Below are 18521 nucleotides of genomic sequence, written 5' to 3'. Positions count from 1 at the left end.
TTTCCCTTCCATTCCCTTTTCTTGCCTCTTTCATACCAAGTGACAACAAAAGCCCTACTTTCTTTAGTTTGCAAAGGAAACCAGCCATATGAGAACCTGGAATAAACTGGTGGACTAATATATCCCAAAGTCTGAAGATAAACTGCTTGAATGCTTTCATTGCATTTGAGACCCCACCTGGAGTGCTGTGTCCAACTGTGGAGCCCTCAATATCAGAAGGATATTGACCACTTGGAGCGAGTCCAGAGGAGGCCACGAAGATGATCAGAGGGCTGGAGCACCTCTCCTATGACGAAAGGCTGCAAGAATTGGGCTTGTTCAGCCTGGAGAAGAGGAGGCTCCGAGGAGACCTCATTGCAGCCTTCCAGTACCTGAAGGGGCCTACAAGGGTACTGGGAGAGGACTATTTACAAGAGCCTGTAGTGATAGGACAAGGGGTAACAGGTACAAATTGAAAACAGGGAGGTTTAGATTAGATATCAGGAATAAGTTCTGCCCGGAGAGGGTGGTGAGGCACTGGAACAGGTTGCCCAGAGAAGCTGTGGATGCCCCATCCCTGGAAGTGTTCAAGGCCAGGCTCGATGAGGCTTTGAGCAACCTGGTCTAGTGGAAGGGGTCCCTGCCCATGGCAGGGGGGGTGGAACTAGATGATCTTTAAGGTCCCTTCCAACCCTAACCATTCTATGATTCTATGACTGCAGTAAAAGGGAGAGAAGAATAGGTGACTGTCACCTGACAGTCACCACTGAGAGACAGAATCTCTGGAAACCTACCTCAAGCCCATTAAGTAAAAGAGTTACTGGAGGGAACATCATGCAAGAAAGCATCCGAAGCAGAGAGAATTTTTTACTTGTTGGACAAAGGAAAGAATGTCTCTAATATACCTGCCCTTATGCCACTCCAGCCAGAATGCTCCCTCTGGGGAAAGAGGAAGATAACACATTTGACATCACTGGAGGAATATCTAGTGTATTTGAGTGCTATAGTGTTAATTTAATTAACAAGTAATTTTATTGCTGCGATTACAAATTGAATGGCATGGATTTAACAGAAACTTTTCTCCTGAGATAATGGAAAGTATTACATTACTGGAGTGTGTTTGGAGATAGCATTGACTGTACATATGCATTTCAGGTGGGAGGAAATCGGAGTCTTTCAGATCATGTTGATATGTTGTATCAGGATAGCAAGAAACGAGGAAGAATTCACCATGACTTGATAAAAGGTTGAGACACCCAGAAACTTTTAATGTTTCAAATAGAATTTTTCCTTATATGCACCTATAGTTATTTTCCTAATTCTATACTACACTATTTGTTTATAAACTTACATTTCCTGGAACTTGTTGGTTTTTCATTTTTCTTTCAGCCAAAGATGCTGCATGCAGCTGTTCTGAAGATGCTGGTTCTAGATGGTGAATCAGTCTATATCTTGATGTCTCATCCTATTTTGCTTCTTATAGCCAGGATAATCCTTGTGAATTCAAGACGCAAACTTACATCTATTCAGGTAAGAAATATGTGACTAATGATTGACTGCCAGCTACTCATTAATTGGTTTTCTCATTCTTTTCTCTTTATCCCTCATTGAATCAGTATAACTTCCATTTCTTTTTTTGTAGTTCTCAGGAGGAGTTCAGATAGAGTGATTACAATAAAACACGAATGTTTTTCTTAAAGATAAGCTATTTTCTCACTGTCTTCCCAGAAGATGAGAAAGATGCCTTCATTACTTGGAAAAAGTAGAACTATATAGGAGGCAGCTTTTAAAAATAGACACATACTTTGTGACATTATTTGAGGGATGGCTGGGGTGAATGCCCTATAATGCATGATACGTATAGTATGTTCTTTCTAACAAGCTTTGGGATACTATTACTGTATTAATTCTAAGCCATGAGTTCTAAATGCTAAGGAAGTCCTTTTTTCTTTTGTCATTGTCCTCTACCTCTTCTGCAAGCATCCATTCTCTGTTTTCCTTGTACATTAAAAACAAGAAAACATGATGAACCTCTTCTTGGGAGGGTTTTCGTTGCTACCTTCTTTGTAGTTTAGCAGCAGGCTGGTTGGTAGCAGGACTCTGGAACAGGAGGACTTTTAACAGCAGCAACTTCTCTTTATTTCATTCCAGTTGAACAGAATTTGGCTGAAGATCAAAACGCCACATGGTCCCTCTTTATGCTTGGCTGACAGCATCCATTCCCAGCTGGGTCTTTGTATGAGTGATGAATTAAACTGTGTGGGAGATGTTGGCTGTACACCATTTTTGGAAGCCAAGCTCCTCCATCATTTTCCCTGTTTTTCACAGATGAGTGCTGTTGAATTTCAGCAATCGGGTCAGTCAGGGAGGCAGAAAATGTACCTGGTATAGAGAATTCCTTTGCTGCCTCCCCTCAGACTGAAATAATGGGGGGCCTTTTTCTACACAGTGGAGATTCAATTACTTGTGGCTACATCAAGTTTGGACAGTAGTTCAAAGGCAGCAACTGATAAAAACTACTTTCATCAACAGGTCAACGTAGCAATTAAAGCTTGCCATTTTTCTCATTTCAGCTTGATTCAAAGGAATTCTCTAAGTACCTTTGCTTCTTTGATTAGTACAAAAAAATTTACACAGGGTAAAATAGTCTGAAATGTATTATCTAAGGCATTAATTAAGCCATAGATGTTTTACTAAAAAATGCTATTGTACATGAAAGTTTAAGTGCTTAAAAATCATCCAAAAATTCTTAATTTGGCTCCCAGAAAACTAACACTGCTGATAGAATATTCTACGAAGCTCAGCTGGCTTGTCTGAAACTTTATAAATATGTTTTCTCTGATTCTAACATTTCTGAGTAGCAAACATCAGGCCTCAGGAAATTGTATCACTAAGCTGGATACTCAGTTCTGTGGGAAAATGAATACTTCATTATATAAAGCTAAACGGAAGTAATTTGAAACTTTTCACTTAAATTGCCATTAGGTTTCTAAATAAGTGATGAAATACTGACATTTGACCTTTTTCACAGAGTCTGTTTGTGTGCTTTCACTCTGTTCAGGTTGATATTAAAAGTCGTCTTTCATTGGTTTTTGAAATAGATGCTGTTCTTTTTGATGGTTCCTTTTCTAGGGACATCAGTCGACAACATGTGATTGGTTTAGATGTTTTTGTTTGAATAGGGTACAGCCCTCAGGTCAGTCTGTAAGCATACCTGTTCAGAGGATGGGTGCCTCTCAGAAGCATGAACATCTGTTCCACAGAAAAGGATTGGCATGCTAACGGTAGCAGAATAATGTTGATTATTATATTATATATAATGATTATCATCATTATAATAATGATGATTACTAGTAATCATCAGAGCCTGTGTAGAGGTATGCCCTATGTTCACAGATCTTAAGTATCTTAAGTATAATTTTGAGAAGTAGAATATTATGTTATCATTTAGCTTTTCCATGCATTTCCAGCTGGGACAGCTAGAGAGGGATCAGATATGCTGATGTTTTGTGTACACAGCTTTCTAAAATCAGGTATTTCCTAGCATGAATCAGCTCTGCTAAAGAAAAATTCCTTAGTTCAGTAAGGTATTTGCCCTTCTGAAATTCTAAATACAAACATTAATACTTTCAGTTGTGACTGTAAGGTGTTCTCATGAGCAGTTCTGGTCCTCTTCCACCTCTCTTGGTCTCCTTTCTATCCCCACCTGAAGAAATAAAAAGATTAAAACAGAACAGGAAAAATTGCATAGAAGGGCAATGCAGGTTGATCCGAAATACTGAACTACTTCCATACAAAAAGCAACTAAATAGTCTAGGACTCTTCAGGCTGGAAAGATTATTGAGGAGTGAGATCATGGCTATCTATTTAAATCATGAGTGACACAAAAAAAGGTGATTAGGAGACAGGGATTTTATTTGTCTTTCTGTTACAAGAATTTGAAGGTATGAAATCAGAGTAGCAAGTGGTACTCCAAAATAAGCACACACAGGTATTTCTCTTATCTCCTATTCACAGAGGGTTTTTTGTGGTCCTGAAGATTTGCATGGTTCAAAGGGCGGCAAGAGATATTAAAAGAGGAAAAGCCCATCAAACTCTTAGAGCACTGTAGAGCTGCTTGAGTATGTTCCTCTTTATGCTAGGGTAGTGCTCGCTTTTAATATAAACCAGCTATTTTGCTTGGGTTTATATTTTTTTTAGTAATTAGAATCAAATAGATTACAAATTCTACATTTTAAAGCCATTTATTTATTTGTTTGTTTGTTTTTTAAAAGGGCCTAGACTTGTTGTTAACTTCAGGTATCCATATTTTCTTTCAGACCTTATCTTGGTGGACTCTAAGATGTGTGAATATTCACCAGCAGTTGTTAGAGGAGAGATCACCTGAGCTCTTTACCCTTGCCCAGGCCTGTATAAAACAAGGTATGTTTCTACTTACTCAGTTTATTGCCTTACAGCATCAGTTGTAAGATACTGTGGGGGAGAGGAATTTGTAGACACAGCTCTCACAACATGATGCTTATCAGATGCTTATGTAACAACAGAAAGTAGAGAGGAAACAGAATTCACTTAAACTGACATGGACTTGTATGGCACACGCTATTTTCCAGACTTTAAGTTGAAAATGGCAATATGTGATTGCAGACAAACGGTTTGTTTCCCCATGCTTCACACTGTTAACTTGTGACAAGGTCACTTAAAGCCATTCTGTACAGTTTTCATTCCTTATTTAACTGAGCTTGTTTTTGAGAAGGGGAATGTCCTTGTTCTGTATCTTCAGGGGGAGACAAATTTTTTCCTCTTTCTTTATCCCCACCTAAGTTTTGAGACTTGTTACTTCTCTGCATTATATGCAGAGCAAACAGACAGCATTAAAACTAAATTATGTAATACATATATTGATCCTTACATAAGTATAAGGTATAAAGTTAAAATTACAAATGTAATTATGTTGCTTGGGATTTTTTTTTAAGAGGAACAAACTCTTATATAGACTGGTAATATCATTTGCTGCAGCAACTGCTAAAGCTGGAGAAAGAAGGCAAGCTTTTATGTACATTTGCCCCTCACTAGTTAGTCAGGTAAAGATTCGTTATTTAACTTCACAAACCTGAAATTTCCAACCAGGTATATTTAAGAAATTTTGCATTACCTTTAGAGATGAGTTGTCATGTATGTTTTATTTTGACAAAGGTGGCAATCAAGTTTCTTCTGTCCTACCATTCATTAATGGAGCTTTTTGATCTGAACCATATGTAGGTTCAGGACATGCAAATTATATGTAAAATATGAAGTGGGTTTTGGTCTTTGAAGAATTCACAAAGAAGTAACAAAGGTGTTAATACACTAATGCAATTAGGCAGGGGATTTTATTGGGTCATGTGCAGTGAAGAAGCAACTGACTTAATGCTCTTAGTGAATACTACAAGTACGGAAGTGGAAGGGTTTTAGTGCAACTGATGTAAAATGCTATTTGTATTTTTTTATATTTTATTAGGGAATTTTGAACTAACTTCTAGAGTTATCCTGCACAGATGTGGGAATCAACTTTAAATTCTACTTAATCTGAATTTAAAATTTTTAGTTCTTGGAAAGCTGGAAGTGTCACTGATGTGATGCACGTATTACAGAGTAATTTACAGCTGTAATTTAAGCATATCATGATAAACTTGTTGGCATCTTAATTTATAGGCTAAAGACTGGGAATGGGGGTTAAACTTCAACAGTTGCAAAGAATGAAATCTAAGTTACATTTTTAATTTCCAAATTAAATTATAGCCAATTGAGTTCCCCTTCAAAAATGGGTGTTGGTCATGTAGTGGAGTTAGTCTTACAAGTTTAGCCTGTTTAAATGCTTGTGCTGAAAATAAAAATTCCTTCAAATGTGACTTCCACGATAGGTTGTAAAAGCTAATCTCTCAACTACTCAGCCATTTTAAAACCAAAGTTGCATAGAGGTGCTTAACTTTCTTACTTCTAGGTAATTTTTTGTAGTTTTGAGTATATGTGTTCCCTAGATGCCCAGTGTCAAAGACATTGAGGTGTGACAGTGGTTTTGCAGTTGTATTCAAGTACTGAAAATCTTGTTTGACTAAATGTTATGTTAAACTTCGCGTTCATGTACTCTGCATTCTCCACTTTGAGGTTCTCTTAAGTGGACAAAATCTGTAACAGAGAAATCTGTAGCACTTTTTGTAACTGTTTTAGGTTTTGCTGCCTCTAACAGTTTATTTACTTTATATTCAAACTCATCTGGTATTTCAAACATGTACCTCATATTCCATGAAACAAATACTTAATAAACCTTTAAAATAGTCTTTGTTTAGGGTGTGAAAAACCCACTTGCTTGTTCTGTGTCAACTTGACTAGAAAACTTTGTCGTAATGACTAGAGAAAAAGACCTTCACAAGGAGAAATAATCTTTTCTATTTGAAATGGGTTGTTCTTAAGTGTAAGGTCAGCATCACCACCTGAACAGAAGACAACTGCAGGGGTTCTCTGCTGTTCTGAAGCAGCTGTTCTGCAAAGCTAACAGTGCTCAGTGCAGTTTCCTATCAATCTGGCCTTGTGCCAAACATGGTATGGGATGCTGGAGAGATGAGATGTCTTAGTTTGGGACATCGGTGCTTTTGTGCAGCTACATCAATACCAGTAATGATGTGAAGCTTTCCACAAAGCTGCTTGAAGTCTTGAATGCCTTAACTTAACAAATGTTGTGATTAGCACTGTAAGTAAATGCTATTTAGATAGGGAGTGGTAAGACCGTTTCTCAGTGTATCGCTTTAGTTTCTTATAGTATAGATTGTTTTAGCACAAGTAATTTGATATTCAGATAATTGAAACTTGTTAGCTGTGGAAAAATCAACAAGTAATGTATGATTATAGACTATAACACGTTTTTTTTCTTTGTAATTGGATCAAAATCATTCAGTTTGCAAGTTGCAAAAGGGAAGCTTGTGTGGTTTCCATATGCGTACCTGCACATTCAGTATCTTGTAAGCTTTGTTGCACTGACACTGGCTGTTCAGGATTTAGTGGCTCAAACTATGATAAGGGGTCAGTGCAAATCTGTTCGTATTTGTATAAAAAGCTCAGTGAATTTTTGAATGCTTTTAATAATACCTCACAGAAAACCCCATTTTACTTTTTCCTCATGTAAATATGGTTTTTGCCCTTTGGGAAACCATCAGAGTGGCATTATGTATATGTAGAGTGTGAAAAGCATGTAATGATGGCAGATGTCCCAAGTAATTTACTGAACCTGTTTTTTTGTAAACAGAGTTTTAAAAGAAGTGTTAAGGTTTTGTTAGAAGGGCAGATGTTTTATGGTCCTATGGGCATTATTCTCTCTTTTAAAAAAAGAATATGTGGAATGATAAATATGAACCAAAACTTTAAAACCTCAGATTGTTTCTTATTGAAGAGTATACAGTACTTAAATGTGAGGTTAACATTCAGCTGACTTTCTCAGCTTTGAAGTAATGTGTTTGAAATAGGGCTTGGGTTAAAAGCAGTAATTATAGTGCACGGACTTTGGTTTTAAATAGCTGTAGTCTCTTTAGGGTTTTTATTCAAGGATTAGGTTGTAACTGCTGCATCCTCTATCCTAATTGAGTTGAAAAGCATTGGCGTAATATTTTAAATTACAGCTTTTCTTTGATTAAAACATCTAAGTTCAGACTTGGAAAAAAGTTAAATTACCAGACAGGCTTCATCCATGCAAATTCTTATTTACTGAATTAAATTAAGAATATTGTAATATTTGCTTCTTTTCTAGCTGTGTAAAAGTATGTTCAGACTTTGCAGCTTTCTGTATTAATTGAAAGATTTTGACAACTAACAAGTACTCAAAAAAAAAAAAGCAGCCTAGGAGGTTCAAACAAAGCCTGTTTAGGCTAGAATTGCCTGCCAATCTCTAAATTTGAAAGTCATAACAATGTTTTAAAAATCCTTGTTAATATTAGTTTTTCATATAATAAGACTTTTTACTTACCTTAATAAAGCATGTTTGAAAAATTAAGCATCCGTTAAGTAATACAGCATCTATGTTAATCTTGAGTACCAGTCGTCTTAGGTACTGTGATGCTGGGAGCTTTGGAAGAATTCTATTATGTCAGTAAAGCCCAAAGCAAAAAAGCCCACGTCCATTTAAGAATAATTCACATGAGTTGTTTGCAACTTAATGGTCTATATTTTACTATGCAAGAATATTATTTTGTCATTTACTGTATTTTGATAGATAAAACTTAAATACAGATGCTTCTGTGCTGGATGAAAAGATATCGAGTCTTCAGTCCTAAAGATTTCAGATTTGTTTCCAAAGGAATTTTCTCCTGTTCAGAAGGAGAACATGACTATTATCACTCAGAAAAACAGATATTGTAAAAAAACCCCACAACACACCCATACATAAACAAAAAAAAAAACCCAAACCCAAAGCTCTTCAGAGTCCCAAGTTCCCATTCAGTGCTCAGTCCTCTGGTGAAACTTTCTCATTTGAAGCCAGCTACTTAAGGAGTCTGTTACTTCAGTACCCTCTGTTCTGAGTTCCTATGTTCTTTAGCAGGTCCAAGACAGTTAGTTGTTTACTCCCTGAATGAGTAACGTATCCCAGTTCTGCTTTGCTGTAAAATGTAAGAGAAAGTTAAACTTTTATTTGGCCTAGTAGTAATCCTTAGATATAAAACTGGAAAAATACTTTAAATAGTGCATATCTTGATAAACTAACTGGATTTTTAAATGTGTGGAGGTGTATAAAGAACAACAGGTCTGCTTTAAGCATAACAGAATTTCTCTCCTGGTGTTTTAAATGTGTTTACAAAATATCATTCTCCTGGACTGCATGCTCATAGCTTTTTTTCTTAATTTACAGTGTCAGAAGCAGAAGCTTTGTTCACAGGCGGAGAAAGCTGGCACTTAGCAGTTCAGTTCCACCTGGAGTGTGCCTATACATTTCTGTATTACTATGAGTATAAAAAAGCTAAGCAGTGCTTCAGTACAGCTAAAGACATAACGAAACTGCAGATTAATCTAACAGGTAAGTTTTGCTTGTACAGTCTGTGAGGATGATTGGTCCAACCAATCTAAGCTATGATTTCTTGGGGGTTTTTTACATATCCAAGTAAAAAGAACTATTATTTTGAAAAATCTTGACTTTTAACGGGTAGGATGTTTTTGTCTTCTAAGAATTAGCATTGCTTGGAAAAGGGAAGGGAAATATACCAGCTAGGTACAGTATCATCCCTAATATGGGTGTCTGAGCAGCTGTAGTGGTATATACCTTCTCGTGTTTCATATAAAGTCTAGTGCTAGTTGTCTATTACGTGACTCAAAAGTAGTTGCGTGTCATGATGATTTTTTTTTGTTGTTTGGAGACACTTATAAAGGTGATGATTTGATGCAGTCTTTACCTTTTATGCCACTAGCCTAGATCTACTCCATGTAAATAGCATTTAAAAGTCACCTCCAGGACTGTTACCACAGGAAACAAGTAGAAAAGACAAATTTCTGATGAACAGAAATATCAAGAAATCAATCACTATGGAGGCTTTATAATTATCCTTTCAAAACCTATTTTTTTGAGTCAGGCAGATGAGATCGCTGCACTTGTAATTTCATTTAAAATTACATGTGTAGATATAGGACTGTTTGGTCTAGGTGGTCCTGCTGTGTAATCAAAATGGCATAAAAAGCACCCCTCTTCTGTGTGAGAATTTTTGATTGTGCCTGAGTAGAATTGTAAAAAACTTTAGTTAGTTTTTCTATAGACTTACTAGTGGAAAGGACTGAGCGACTGAAGCTTGCAGCCCTCTTGCCTGTTGCACTGCTGTATGTCACACGGCTAGCTGGTCCTTTGTATTTAGGTTGGAGCTGCAGCTCCCCCTGCTTATACAGCCTGAGTCAGTCTAATATTTTAATTTAAAACAAACAAGCAGGCAAACCACAACATTTTTGTGGACTTTTTCAAAGGTTTTAAACATTTACTCTGAAAAATATGTAATGAAAATCTTGTTGCAGAATGTTTTTGTGTAACTGTGGATTGATTACATTAAATGGGATCTCCTTAAAAGATAGGAGAAGTGTCTGTATACGTGTTTGAAGGCATTCTGTGCGTTTCAATTGGTCCTACCCTTTTTTCCGATGGGCAGCATGTACTGTATGTGTGATGTGATCCATGTGTGACATATACTGCAAACTTGAGATAGTAAGGTAGTTTTGTTTAAAATTAAACTATATTTGTCTTTTTATTAAAAATATCAGTGTCTGTGATGATACTCAAGCTATGAAAATTTAATTAAGTAAGAACAAGTAAAATCAAAGTGACAGATGCCTATTCACTGATACTCCTTAACTTACAGCTTACATGTTGGGTGGGTTTTTTTGGTTTTGGTGTTTTTTTTCTTTTAAAGGAGGTCTTTAGATTTTGGATGAATAATTTCTTTAAATCTAACATAGGAAGAAAACTCTTCTTTGGGGCGGGGGAGGAGAGAGTTTGAATGCAGCAGAGTTATTTGTATTTTTGATTACTTCACCAAGGGTTATGCTAGTCCCAGAAAGAGATTGTGGTGATAGTCTCTTGGGAAAATGCTGTGAAACTCCGTAAGTTCTGTGGTTTATCTCCATAAATCTATTAGAGTAGTTATGAAGGATGTCTAACCTTAAGGTAAATGAACTGAAGAGAACATGTGGGAATTGTTGGCATTCTAGACAAATTCATTTGACATGCATGTTTTGGCTAAATGGAAAGAATGTTACATCATCAAAAAAGACTTCGCTTTAATGTAAAACTTCAACCTCTGGCAAAGACATTGTTAAGGCTTTTGGAATGAATTTCCTTTTTAGGAAAGGGTTTTAAGAGGTTTTTATTCTTTAATGGCTGTAATACTTGTTGAACATTTTATTATGGCATGAAAATGTATGCTGCTCTTAAAATTTAGAACCATTGTTTTTCAAAGTTATTTTAGGAGTGTGTGAATACATCATACTTGTTTTGGCTTATGTACTTTATAAGGCCCCATTAATCCAGGTCTGTGCTGTATTCATTGTTTATTAAAAAGCATCCTTATGCCCCTCACAATGAATCACAACCGTCAATAACACCACAAAACAATTACCAGTGCAACAGAAATTTATATTTATATTCTTGAATATAAATATTGCATATTAGAAGGATTGTAGTCCAAAATAAATTTAAGATCAACAGATCTGAGAGATTAACAATGCTGAACTCTTGAGATCTGCATAGTGCCTGCTTATTGTTTTCATGCCCAGTAGTGCACCCCTGGGAACTTTTAAGGTGGAACAGAAAGTCAAGTCTCTATGTAGATTCCCATTCTTTTGTGAGGATATACGGTGGTATAAAGCAAGCAGATTTCCCCTCAGCTTAAACATATGTGATCTGTATTTTCCAAATAAAAAGGATCGTTTTGTCCCTGTAATAGCAAGGTATTCTTTGCTTTAAAAAAAGGGTGAGCGGGTGTGTGCATCTCACAGTGTAAACAAATCAGTTTGTGAGTGGTAGCAAGTAAATTTATTGGTAACCAATGTAACTTTGCAAGTGTCTTATTTAGCTGTTTAAGCAGTAAGACATAACAGGAAGTGAATTACAGCATAAGGGTTTTCAAGCATTATTAAAATTGAGAATTTAGTACTACCACATAAAATGGTTATAAATCATTACCCAGTATTTCTTTGTGTGTGAGTTTTTTCTTTGCAGTGTGCCATGCCATTTTAAAGTGATATTTTTAGAAGCTTTTTCATTTCTTCATAAGCCCTTAACGCAGGGCTTTCCCATTAATAGGGGTGGTTGGCGAGGAGAAATCAGTTTAACTTCTGGCTTCCCTACTGCTCTCTTTCCAGCCAAAAAAGAGGAGTGACTGCTACTTCAGTGCTTGTGCCACCTGATTCTTACTGACAATGGTCTCATCCTCAGGCCTTTTTGGCACATGAACATCTTTAGATTTTATGTACTGCAAAGTTTTCAAAATGATAATAAAATTAAGAAATTAATTGATTCTGCAAAAGCAACAGTGCTTCAGCATTCAGTCCTCCATTTCTGATATTGGACTTTCACAGTTCACGTTATCTGAGCATTACATCACAGTAATAATAAGCAAGCAAACCTCCAAATCTTAGAGTAATTTTTAGCTTCATTTTGCCTGTGGTTAGGATTCTGTTATTCTAAGTTACTGTCCTGAAACTGTGGTACAATTTCTCTGATTACAGCGTGCAGACAAGGTTGCTAACAGAGGAAGAAAAAACATGTTGTTCTTTTCAGTTAGGTCTAAATGTCAATTGCCACTCTAAAAACTAGTAAAAATTGTCTGAGGGTCCAATAAGGAATTGAATAAACAACACTGAAAGGAATCTCACATTGTGCATGCTGAGTACTGATTAACTCAGTAGACAGCCTTCATTGGTTTGCTGTTTCATGCTCTCCCATGTTACTTTTACGGTATCTTATGTGCCATGTTATGGTAACGTCACGCCTGTGATCTTCATAGACCTAAGTCTTCAAATAAAGATTTGAAATATGTAAAATGATGGCCTGTAAGATAGTACGGGATTTTCATTTGCCTACATGTCTCCATGTTGTCATTAACTTTTGGCAGATAAATAGAACTGTTGTTTCTGGTTTGTTGCTAGGGAATAAGTAGGGAACTGGTGAAACCTGATGATGATGAATTTTCAAGAGACAGTATGGTGGGTTGTGGGGTATATGCCCAAAAGTGGATTTGCAAGACCTATCTAGCCATGTTTGTATATTTGGAATATGTATTCCCTTGTGTGTCGTAGCTAGCAGTGAGAGCACAGGTAGCTCACTTCCAAGAGATCATGCAGAGTTAAACCACTGCTGAATTTCATAGGTTCATTCTCAAGGTATTTCTCTCTCTATTGTGCTTTTATGTGAGCAACTTTCTAGTATATGGTGGGATTATTGGTTTTAGTATTCATGAATATAAACTCTCATTGACTTTTTCTAGGTGCTTTGGGGAAGAGAACACGATTTCAGGAAAAATATGTTGCACAGCTTATTTTGGATGTCCAAAGAACAGATGAATTCGTCCTTCCTTACAGTGAACTGAGTCCAGCTCCAACACCTCTAGAAAACTTAACAATGGTATGTATTTGAGAAGAATGCCTTTAATTTCTTAAAATGAAGGTGTTCTGAAGCTTTTCTTGGGTGTCTGCAAGGGAAAAATGTGTGGTGCCTAAGAGAAACTTATGATTTCTGAGAGCTCTTGGAAACGATGTGGGGCAGTCGTTGGCCTAATATAAAAGAACATGGGGTAAACCAACATATTACTGTCTGCAAGACAGATGTGGCCACACAACTAACCATGTTTGCAAATATGATCTTCTACAGTTTTTGGATTAATTTCTAGTGACTAAGAATGATGGAGTTAGGAAAACAGGTGAGAGACAGATTTTCAAAATAGCCTGCAAGACATTTCAGAAATGCACAGATTCCTGAGGACTGACAGACATGTTTAGTAACTGTGTGAAGATAGGAAGTAGGTCTTGGTATCCTACTGGCATGAATTATGTGACTTGGTCCTGCTGCTCTTAAGGGTGTGCGTGAGGACTTCTGTTATAAATTGCCCAGCAACCACTGAATTGGTTTGGGATGGCATTTTTCCTTCATGAGGAGAAGTTCTGGATGGAAGTTAGTTATTTGAACTTGCTACAGAAGCCAGAGATCAATTGAGGCATTATGGTCCAGGATTATTCTTCAGGTTGGAGAGCCTTTACAAAGAAAAGTTATGTTTTTCCATAACCTCCAGGTCAAGCAGGGATCTTAAGCAAAATAATTTGACAGTACATTTCTAGTTCTAAATTTAGCATACAGACATCTTAGGAGACTGTTGTAACTTATCTTTGCCCATTAGTATGTCCTTAGTATTGTATTTGATTGGAGATTGCTTACATATATGTCACAAGTTGGGCCTAGGAGAGAACTGTGTATAGCAACCAATTTTAGGATAGTGAGAGCTTGGGGCAGGCCACTTGAGCGTCAGACTTAGTTGTAGTCTTCGAGTCTAACTTAAGTAGAAATTCATGATATGATGCATTGTTTTATGAATACTTTTCCAGTTATTCACAACTTCTTGAAGAATTTGCCCATGTAGTCTATATCTGATAAGGACTTTAGTTTGGAATAAAATTATGACATTGTTTCAATAAAAATGGAAGCAGTCTTTTGGACTGTGCATGTAATATGGGATGAAATACGTTACCCTTGCTAACAAAATACTATATTCATATGTCCTTTTAAGTGAACAGATCCGAAGTTGCTGAACTAAGTTTAGAGAAGAGTTTGTGAAAGAGAATTTGGGATATTTGGAACCTTTAAAATTTAGTCATGCTTATGTTATCCACACTTTCCTACTAAAATTTGACTGAATGTGTCTTGAAAATAATGCTAGAGAAGTTAAGCATGTTCACTCTTTCTCAAAAGTGAAAATGTGATGCTAGAAAGACTTGAGAGGTTTTGGCTACTTTGTCCTACTCAGGCTGCCTATTAAGGAAAGTTAGGCTTTCTGGGTTTTTTTTCTTAAAACGAACAAACCAACCCCACAAAACTAAAATACCCCAAAACCTTACATTTCTGCTTTTTGTGTGTCAGAAATACTAGAAAATAAGTATTATTTAAACCATGTGCTGCTTGGAGGAAGATCTGAGGTATTTCAAGTTCAGGCATTTTATTAACATCATGTGTGTGTCCTGTCACAGGTATTAGACCAGGCTTGACTAGACTCCAATTCATGTGTGTGTTGAATTACCAATTAGTGTCTTGGGTGTTTTGCCCTTTTTCTAGCATGGCTTTATTGATAATGTGGTGTCAAAATACTACATTACTTTATGTAATTTATAACTGTTAACTTTAACAGTGAATACAAGTGTTTCTTCTTCCAGGTCAGGTCTCAGATTTGTCAGCCTTGAGTGCTTTTAGCTAAAAGCCTTCGAGTGCTTTTAGCTAAAATTGGAGTTAATGTTATTCTCCATCTGCCAAAAACTACCGACAGCATCATTGCATCTCTTCCTAAGTTTAGGCCAGATGCTTGACATATCTTGTATACTTTTAAAAGACTATTCATGGAAATTGCATAGAAGCTGAGTCTTGAGAGGTACTGGGAATCTCCACAGAATTAACATGCATATGGAAAGCTGAGAGGCCTGTGACCATGCTGCAAAATTATAGGAGAATTTTCTCCCCCTCTCCAGTGTTCTTATTTTACATCTGCCATTTGCAGATGTAGGAAAATACTCTACTGCCTAAAGATAGGAATCCTGTATGAGTGGAAAATTCCCTAAGAGAATCATGAACTGTGCCAGTAGGTATTAAGGCCACGCTGACTTTGGTCACACCTAGTTTTCATCTCCTGTTTTGGAGCGCTTACTTCTATGGTCTTAAAGTTCTCCTGCTATTGTTGTTCAGTAAGATGACTGAACAAGTTGTTCTGCAATTAAGCAGTCCGTAATTGAATTCCAGTAAAAATACAACCAATATATCAACGTGGCTGATTGTTGGACTGGTAACTGGCTGGGCTCATACCTGGTCAAGCGCTTCCTGCTTCCCCCTGGTGCTGGGGAGTTATGTTATCTCAGATGGCACTAGAAGGAAAACTGTTTGCATTTCAAAATAAATATTTGAGGTTGTAAATTCAAAGCTTTGCTCGCAGGTCAGCTTTCTTCAGCATAACTGATCTGAAAGCACACGTTCAGTTAAGCTGACAATGCTTCTGTGAGAGGGAAACCTCAGGCTTGAGGTGATGCATAAGGACTCTTGTTCTGAAAATGGTATGTTAAAATAGTTTGACTAGTTGTAAAAAATTCAGAGCTGGTCTTGTATTTTGGGGAATGAGGGATTTGTTTTTAAATCTAGTAATGGAAGTCATGCTTTAAAACTCCAGCATACACTTGTGTTACAGTTCAAATGATCAGTATTCATAGTGAAGTTAAAGCAATTAGTACTGTTTATACAAGATAGATTTTAAAGTTTATGTAGACCAGAAGCTGGAAATCTTTAACTACATGTCTTGTAACATAAATTATAATTTATGTTACATCTAATGAGGTGGTATCAGTATACTAGCGTAGTGGTCTGTTCTAAAATGATTTTAATCTGGAAGTGGTAGTTAATCCCCTTATATATGCTAATGTAGTAAGAGAAGAAAATGATGGTATTAAATATGCCTTTAAGAATGGGAATATCTCCATTATCCCCTTAAAATAAAATAAACTTGCTTTCACATTCTCTGACAAATCAGTTTACTTTCATATACAGTGATAAAATACTGGTGATGAATGCATATAACCCACCTTAAAGCACTCCTGCTGGCTTTTTCTTCTTCTGTGGACCCTCATTTTGACCTTACCATGGGAAGATACTCACTGGAAACCGCTGATATTAGGACTTTGAAGGGAAATTAATAGGAAGTTCAAAAAACTGTTACTAGAAATCCATTTTGTCTTTTTAATAACTTATCAACAATACTACTGATGGCTAAAAACCAGTAGTACAATAACTGGTTGAAAAATTTCTTTTTGTTTCGTTTGGGTTTTCTTCCCCAGGGGAAGGAGAAACAATATTCCAGCTACCCCCTTCTTGCTTGCAGCCAAAAGAATCTTTTGTTGTTTTCAAACAAACACAAATTCTGTGCGCATAGCAGTTCATACTTTTCAGCCACAGATTATATTACTTCACTCAAGGTGAATGGCAGACAGTGAACTTCAGGTAGCATACTTGTTTTTAAAAGTTAAACAACTTGTTCTAGAGGAGATTTGATGGGAAGTCACAAGTACTTGTCCAGGAGCAAACCTTTTCAGAATACCCCTTCTTGCCTTTACCAGAGCACAGCGTCGGGAGGTGCTAGCTCAATGGGCGCATAACTCCTTTTAAAAAAAGGAAGAGGAGGAGCACTTCCCTGCCTAAGGAATTCAACTGAACTGGCACAAGGCATGCTTTACTTGCTTGCACTCCGCTGATACTTAAAATAAATCCATACATTCTCAGAGATGCATGGTCATTGACCTGAAAACCTGCATGTTAGGATAGCATTTAACATTACACAGGCAAGCTGAAACAGATTATGTATAACAGAGGAGGAAATTGTCAATGATAATATACGCAACAATTTGAAAAGGAAAAATCTCCTTTAGCCCTTAATTAAGTAGAAAATTGGTATTCAGGTAACCTTGAAGTTGCTCTGAATGCTGTTCTTTCTGCACGATAAGCAGTATACCTGGAGTAAAAGTGGTTTGGATGATGGTTTCCTGTACTACATTAGTCTGTTAGTTAATTATCCTATCATAATCATGGTAAATTACTTTCCATTTTATTGTTTTCTGATGTTTGTATTATCTTTTTTTAAGCAAGTGTGTATTTTTTTCATGTTTTGAGGGAATCATTTTCTCTTCTACTGTTCCTATCTGTTTTAAAATATTTTTTCTTCTCCAACAGAATTATGATTTAAATGATGATACAGTGCTTAATGAGATAAAATTAGCAGATGCTGATCAGTACCATTTACCTGATTTGTGTGCAGAAGAGCTTGCTGTAATCCTTGGAATATGGTATGTCAGTTCATAGTTACTTAAAATACTGTATGAATCATTGTTATAATGAAATAATGAAGTGGTGGGTTGATGGGACTTTTCTTCTTACTTTCTTTATCTTCTTTCTATCTTTTTCTGGCTAAAGTGCTAAGAGTCACATTATGTGGGGACAGAATTTTTGGCTCTCTCAGAGCGAGCAGTGTCCAGTTCAGAATTTCAGCTTTTTGTTAATTGCTATATTGTTCTATTATCCTGGAAAAGCTTCTTGTTCTTTGTGCCTCAGTTTAATCAGTTGGCATTAGCTACCATATGGTGATGACAATTTCATAAATTTTGAAAACTTATTTCAGTCTGACGTGGTCAGCTTTCAGTGAGGATCAACCATGTCTTTCAAGCAAAATGCTGCCCTGCTACTCAATGCAGTGAGAATACTTGTATAAAATCAGACCTCCCATTGTTGGTTAGAAGCTATAGTACAAAGTCCCTGTGGTTTTGCACTAAGGTTTTTTCTTTACCTGGCTTTCAGAATTTGTATGCTACATGGGTTTTAGAAATAGCACTTGAAATTTGAGGATGGTAAGCTGCCTGTTAATGAATATCCTAATTTTCTAATAGAAAAATAGTTTCCCTAATGTAGTGGTCATTTAGCTGATGACAGTTACCTTGCCCAAGTCAGAAGAAGGACAGGAGCCGAAGAATGAGTGCATCCTAGTTCCCAACTCTCAGAACAGTGTTTCCTCTGCAGGGGCACCTAGGTGTTATACAATCTGTTTGTGACAGGGTGACTGCAATAACATGCCAGCAAAAGGCTAGTGTGACAATTCAATGGCGTAAGCTAACAAGCAAGCATTTGGCAGTAGTGGGGCACTTTTGTGTGGGGCTTTTTTGCTTGTTTTGTAGTACACATTATAATATTTCTCTCCCCACTCACCAAAATTTTCAGTTATTTTCATAGAACCATGGAGTAGTTTGGGTTGGAAGGG

At 36.6% G+C, this 18521-nt stretch overlaps 1 protein-coding gene across 1 annotated transcript in view; it reads left to right on the top strand.

Annotated features, from left to right (window-relative positions):
• LOC104514940 (tetratricopeptide repeat protein 27-like) overlaps window positions 1-17556 on the top strand; it is a gene marked incomplete at its 3' end in the record, with an annotated part of 19769 nt that extends 2213 nt beyond the window's left edge. The window contains exons 2-6 of the mRNA XM_010158755.1: window positions 1369-1509; window positions 4299-4401; window positions 8852-9016; window positions 12963-13099; window positions 17444-17556. Coding sequence (XP_010157057.1) covers window positions 1369-1509; window positions 4299-4401; window positions 8852-9016; window positions 12963-13099; window positions 17444-17556 — 659 coding nt within the window. The remainder of the gene's footprint in view (window positions 1-1368; window positions 1510-4298; window positions 4402-8851; window positions 9017-12962; window positions 13100-17443) is intronic.
• Window positions 17557-18521: the final 965 nt, after the last annotated feature.

Source organism: Eurypyga helias, unplaced genomic scaffold, assembly GCF_000690775.1.
Source record: "Eurypyga helias isolate BGI_N326 unplaced genomic scaffold, ASM69077v1 scaffold5399, whole genome shotgun sequence".
NCBI classification, from domain to species: Eukaryota; Metazoa; Chordata; class Aves; order Eurypygiformes; family Eurypygidae; genus Eurypyga; species Eurypyga helias.
Note: the sequence above shows the minus strand (reverse complement) of the source record. Positions and strands in the feature narration are given on the sequence as shown.